Source organism: Acanthochromis polyacanthus, chromosome 2 (genome assembly GCF_021347895.1).
Source record: "Acanthochromis polyacanthus isolate Apoly-LR-REF ecotype Palm Island chromosome 2, KAUST_Apoly_ChrSc, whole genome shotgun sequence".
NCBI classification, from domain to species: domain Eukaryota; kingdom Metazoa; phylum Chordata; class Actinopteri; family Pomacentridae; genus Acanthochromis; species Acanthochromis polyacanthus.
The window spans coordinates 40,178,189-40,184,262 of NC_067114.1; the positions used below are offsets into that span (position 1 = coordinate 40,178,189).

Genomic DNA, 6,074 nt, shown 5'->3' on the forward strand with positions numbered 1-6,074 from the left:
GTTCCCAAAACGAGTCAGTCTCCATAGACTGCCATGTTAAAATGTCCAACTTTACAGCAAGGATAAACATGTTTACAGCCTGAAACAATGAATGGTTGTAGTCTCTATAGCCACTTTTTTTTTAGTCACAACAGTACTGGCGGTGAACTATAAATAACTCATCAGTTAAAGTTGTATTAAGGCTTAAAGTTCTGCATAATTAACATGACAAGCTTATAAAATAGAACAGTTCATAGCCACATCAGCTCCATTCACGCTGCAACTCTGCTTTTTTTTAATTAGCCAGAAGTTTTAAGGAGTCTGGTCCTGCTAAGATGAAGACGGCTAAAGACTCATGCTGGACTTCAAAACTGCTGTTCAGGACACCTATGGCTGATGTCATGGAGGCTTCATCCGTCTTCATATACAGTCTATTTCTAACTACTACAGAGCTCTGATCTCATCTTTATGACGTCAGTCTGGGATCCCATAGAAGAACTTCACAACCAACCTGCCAAGTACCTTAAAAACTGTACACTGAGGAGATCTGGTGCTGTTTTAAATGCAATAAGAGCTCACACCAAATATTGATTTTATTTAGATTTGCTCTTTTTTCTGCACTTGAAGTTCACAAGTTAGTAAAACTCATTGATGGCTTCAGTTTTGGAAGCTTTCTCCTTTTACTTCAGGCTTTAATTCCATATACTAAACCTTTGCACAGTGTTGTGCACAAACCGTAAGCTCAGATCCACAGTTTGTGCACAGTTACATCCTGAAACTGTCACATTTGTGTGGATATGTTTAGATATGAGGCCACAAGATTGTTTACATCTGTGCCTCTGATTTCATCAGCAACAGAAGAGTTGCTCCGCTGATAATCAATAGGAGGGTCAAAGTTTTAGTGCAGCGACAGTCTCTGCTTCCGTTGCAGCTGAATTTCATTTTAATCCTCTTTATTGTGTTCTGTGCAGTAGCCTGGAGGCGTGACGGAGTGCAAACATCACTGTCCAAACACCGACACCTCTAAATCATTAATGAAGACCTAAACGTGTGTTTCAGAAGAACATGCAGCCACTCCACTGCTTTACAAAACAACATGATGCACAGTTTATTATTACCATTGTTATTATTATTCATACACAAAACATTCATCTGAAACAAAATAGTTCAAGTTCCAAAGACAGGTTGGATTCACCCAGACGAAGAATCACTATAATATTCCCATAATATTGCTGTTAGGAGGTTTACAGTGTGTTTGTGGTCCTCGGGTGAGTTTTATCGTGCAGTTAATAGGTTATTTCTCACAACAATGATCCAAAGTGGGGTTTCTTACAGACATAAAGTGGTTCTGAATATTTACGGTGTCCTCATCTCCTGTTCATCAGCATCCTTACAGCAACATATAGCTTTTCTGTGATATAATATACTTTCTCAAAATATACACCATAGAACTACTATAGTTCTTTTTCGTGCTGGTTGCAGTCACCCCACCTCCTCCTCAGCTGTATCATAAAAAATATGACAGTAATTACAAAGGAATCGAGTGAGAGTTTTTCATTTTTCCACATCTCAATGCTACATTCAGGCTCATAAGCACTTCAGCAGGAAGAAGTTGCAGAAGGCTCCCCGGGGACAGTCGCACATCTTCCCGATCCGAGCGCCTTTTCTCACGGCGCACTGCTCCCCGACATCACACTGAGGGAGAGAAGAGTAAAGCAGAGGGTTAACTTCCACCTACCGCTACATGCACCGAAACAATCTCAATCAATGCAGCGTGTTTAAGTGTGCACTCTACCGTTGGGACTTGGCCGAATTTCTTTTCCCATAAAGGCAGTCGTTTAGCCTGCAGCTTTTCCAGAACTTCTTGGAGAGCTCCAAGCTGCCAGAAAGCAGAATTTGAAACAAGAACAGCTCATCAGTGGGCATAGAAACATAAAATACCTATTATTGTGTCACATGTGTCGAAAATACAAAGTGATAATAGCTTATAATACGCAAAGGCATCTGGGAATTCACATATTTAACAATTTTAGACAAAATACATTAATGCGTAAAAGTGATATTCTGTCTAAAATTACGCAAATTGATGAGAAAACTGGTAAATGTGTGGGTAATTACACCAGCTAAATAACAGAGAAAATCCGTCATAAGTATCAAAAATGCAAAGTGTTTATAGCTAAAAAGAAAACGCATTTGTAAGCTGTTAGTATTGGCACAATATAGTCATGCGTAAAAGTGATATTTTGTCTAAAATGACACAAACTGAAGGGGGAAAATGAGTAATTATGTGATTAATTGCACTACCTAGAAGTTGCATGACAGAAAAAACTCAAATGCAATAGTTTTTGAATAAAATTTGGTTCATTTTAACGAAGTAACACGCATCAGAAATCAGAAATTGACTTAATAAAATAACCAAAGTTACGTCGTCTTTCTGCGTGCAAACTTAAAAAAAAAAAAAAAAAAGCCAAACTAGATCTTACCAGCTGCTTCTCGCTGGTCAGGTTCGGACCTTTGGGGTAGAAGTCCCGCAGGGCTCTGGGGCTCAGCTCCTCCTCAGACTCGCTGTCCAGCATTTCGGCTCCAGCTGCGCTGGAGAGCAGCAGCAGCGCGCACAGAAGCGCTCCGCTGATCAGCCTGGAGCTGTGCATTGTCCCGGTGCGCGGCAGCATGTGTGGCCTTCCGCTCTGCCTTCTCTCAAATAGTCGCTCTCTCCGCGCCAAACACCTTTTTATCTGCGTCCGAACCATCTGCTCGCCCCACCTTATCCTTTGATTTTCAGTTTTTTTCTGTTTGTCATGCGTAACAGCCGCGTTGGGTGAGTCATCCCGTAAAAGTTGCTGGGCAAAATATGCCTCAAAAAGTCAACAACAACAGCAGCAGCGTGGAGTCGGTACTGACAGAGTAATGGATTACTCTCTACCTATATGAAGCGTATTATTTATATTTATTAGCCGATTAGACTTTAGTGTTTGCATCTGCAGCTTAGTTACAAGTTAATCACCAGTTACCTTCATTTAGGAGAACTGTGCTTCAGTTATGCAGCAAGTCAAACAACAGTGGATCAATTCAAAGCAATGCAGACTGTGTCTTTTCTATTATTACCTCAGAATGACATTTGCAGCCTCCTTTATTGAAACTTGGTGACTCAGTCAGTCTTTTATCCCGCGAATGGTGAAAAAAAACACAATTTCTTGACTTTGAAAGTTGCTGTAACTTTAATAATTCACCTTCAATCTCATGTGAGTGGAATAAAGATCCAACAGATGAGCTGAGTTTTGATTATCAGCAGTAATCAATATCGTGCTGAAAGGAGACTGGTCCTTCTTGTGCAACATTTTGATGCATTTTTGGATAAAAATGTGCGTTAAATTTGTGTGCTGTAACACACAGTATGGTGCTGAGTCACAACAAGTTATGTCATTGTGTTTGGGCAATTAGGCTCTAATAGTGTCACGATTAACCTGTAAATTAAAGGAATAATTACTTTGAAATTGGTACCAAGGATAAATGACGCACAGAAATGGAAATCAGAACATGAACCACTCTGCCAATCAAACAGGTAGAACTGCACAGTAAATGCTGAGTAAAACCCCACATTTTACTGTGAAAATAACAAGTTATCAGCTTCACAAAATGCTCTTTAATCCACCCAACATGTCCTATAACCTGCGGCCACAGTATGATATCATTTCATCTCTTATGCAACCACTGAATACAGCGGATGAATGTTTGCTCAGAATATGGGCTGCTGTTGCTGCTGCCATTGTTGCTGTTAATCCTGCGCTTGAGTTTATCCCAGTTTGCTGCATTGATCGTCGCCTGTTTGGGGTCCATCAGCAGAGACGGAGATGGAGGAGCAGGAAGCTTTGATTGTGCTCCAGGCTGCATGACTCATGTCTCCCTCTTCCTCCAGTTTTAATGACAGAGACGCCAATTTAACATTTCATTCACAACAACCAGCCGGCTTCATTCACAACCACGAGTTCATTAGTCTTTGTGCCGGATCCCTGACAGTTGTGCAGGAACCGCTTCCTCGCTGTGTTTCCCTGCTGGTTTCTGTGGCCATTAGGTGATTGTGGGCTCTCAAGCATGAATAACAAACATTTAGATAAATAAATTATATTTGCAATTGTCTGATAAATGGCACAATTGTAAAGACACACTGCAGAGTTTTGTAAAAACCAAGAAATCACAAACTGCTGGGAGAAAAACAGTAAGACTGAGATCAAAAATGGGTCTTATCATTATTTTCTGCTCATTAAATCTGTTTTTACAAGTGAAAGCCTCTTTAAAATATCAACAGTACACTGTGGGATCAGTAAAAGATTATCTTATCATGAAAATTGTACAGAAGATTAACTTTGGTATAACTCACTCATTTAAATTGTATTAAGGTTTTAACTTATGCATATTTAAGGATGTGGCTGCTTTGACTGACAGGTGTGTTCCATCATAGGACACTATAGCACAGTCACATTTACACAGACCTCCTCAGCTCCATTCGTGCTCCATATCTTTGCAGATTAATGGATTAGCTGGGAGTTGGGAGGAGTCAAAACAGTCCATTAGAATAACATCCACATATAAAGACCCTGGTCAGTGGATTTCATTCCATTGCCTTCTTATTGTAGAAGCCCATCGCCAACTAATCATTGTCTATTCAAGTGTTTTGCCTTGAATGTAAATAGTTTGTTGGCGGCTGAGACAACAGGTTTGCTGCTGCAGGAGTTGCTTGAGGTTCTGTGAGTAATTCTTTGTTGTGTGTTATACAACATGCACCTCAGTGGCTTCAAGTGTTGTCTTCGCCTCAGTACCGACTGTGTTGAAGTGCTAACAATAGTGTATATGTGATAGATGGGTAACGTGCACAGGTGTGTACATTGCTAGAAAAGATTTCTCACCAAAAATGAGTGAATTTGTAGAAAATTAAGGACAACTTGAATGCAACAAAATGTAACCGGATGCAAGACAAAACTGGACATACGGTGTAACTGGGGCTGGACCAGGTCTCTCTAACTCCCCACACCAGCCTCCTACAGGGAGAATCCTGCACTTTGAGGGTATTTTTCATCATGTTAATGTGTCCTTGGCTTCCTTTTAGTCTTATCTCTTCCTCATGTCTTCGATCTCAACAAGTGAGAGGATTCATCTGTGTTTCCTCTGTCTGCTCTCCTTCTGAAGCCTCCTCTTTCCTTGTGGTGCGTTTAAGGCTTCGAGAGGACGTGAGGAAGCTTAAGTTAGCAGAATAAACAACACCCACAGACTGCAGTACCACATCCCTTTACAGGATTAGCAGGTATATATGCAGATGATAAAATAATGGGTAATAAATCAGCGAACCAAAGAATCGTAACTATAGCATGAATATTTAAGATTAATCCTTCATGAGTCAGAGACGTTACTGTATCCAGTTTAAATACTTCAGTAAGGATAAAGTTTCATATCTCAAAAAGACTTTCCAACCTGTAGTTGAAGCAGTCCAACTGACTTACAGGTAAAACCTAAAGAGAACTTCTCTCATGCCAACTTGTACTTTGTTGGTGACTAAGAGAAAATACTGAAATGATGAGGTCCAAATGTCTCAAAAATCCAAGTTAAAACAATTTTGGTTGAGGTGTGATGGTTGAGAATATATGCTTTTGGATTTGTCTTCTTGGATATTCACTGCGTCTCTGTAAAGACCCTGACTCAGTTATCTCCTGATGACAGGTTCAGCCCACCTATTGCTCTGGTGACGCTGAGAACAGCAGGAAAGTAATAATAGAAAAAACAATGCGTCATCTGTCTGAGACATGTCTGCACTTAAGAAACTCACTTCAGGACTTTTGTTCTGCACCTACAAGCGCTTGAAAGTTGCTTCGTCATCTGCATTTGTCTTGCCTGTTTGCAGGCTCTCCAAAATGTAACTTCCTTGTTATTTCTGATTACTCATAAAACATCTACTGATCTGTCCTCTGATGGTCAGATATATTTCAGCAGCCTCTGGATGGATGGCCATGACATTTAGGAATGACATTCATGGTCCCCAGAGGAGTTCTCCACTGACCTTTCTTGTGGCGCCACAACAGAGGTGACATTTGATGCAGTTTAGT

The 6,074-nt window shown here is 40.4% G+C and overlaps 1 protein-coding gene across 1 annotated transcript; it reads right to left on the reverse strand.

Moving 5' to 3' along the window:
* Window positions 1-1,062: 1,062 nt before the first annotated feature.
* cart3 (cocaine- and amphetamine-regulated transcript 3) lies at window positions 1,063-2,744 on the reverse strand. The gene is made up of 3 exons (XM_022197410.2): window positions 2,463-2,744; window positions 1,775-1,858; window positions 1,063-1,674 (listed from the first exon to the last, which is right to left on the reverse strand). Exons 1-3 carry the CDS (start codon window positions 2,727-2,729, stop codon window positions 1,567-1,569), a joined length of 459 nt encoding a protein of 152 aa, XP_022053102.2. The 5' UTR covers window positions 2,730-2,744; the 3' UTR covers window positions 1,063-1,566.
* Window positions 2,745-6,074: the final 3,330 nt, after the last annotated feature.

Excerpts from the sequence above, each read along its gene's own strand:
- cart3 (XM_022197410.2), bottom strand. The coding sequence starts at position 2,729 with ATGGTTCGGACGCAGATAAAAAGGTGTTTGGCGCGGAGAGAGCGACTA. Across the intron at positions 1,859-2,462 it reads TGACCAGCGAGAAGCAGCTG|CTTGGAGCTCTCCAAGAAGT; the intron begins GTAAGATCTAGT and ends GCTTTCTGGCAG. Across the intron at positions 1,675-1,774 it reads AATTCGGCCAAGTCCCAACG|TGTGATGTCGGGGAGCAGTG; the intron begins GTAGAGTGCACA and ends TCTCTCCCTCAG.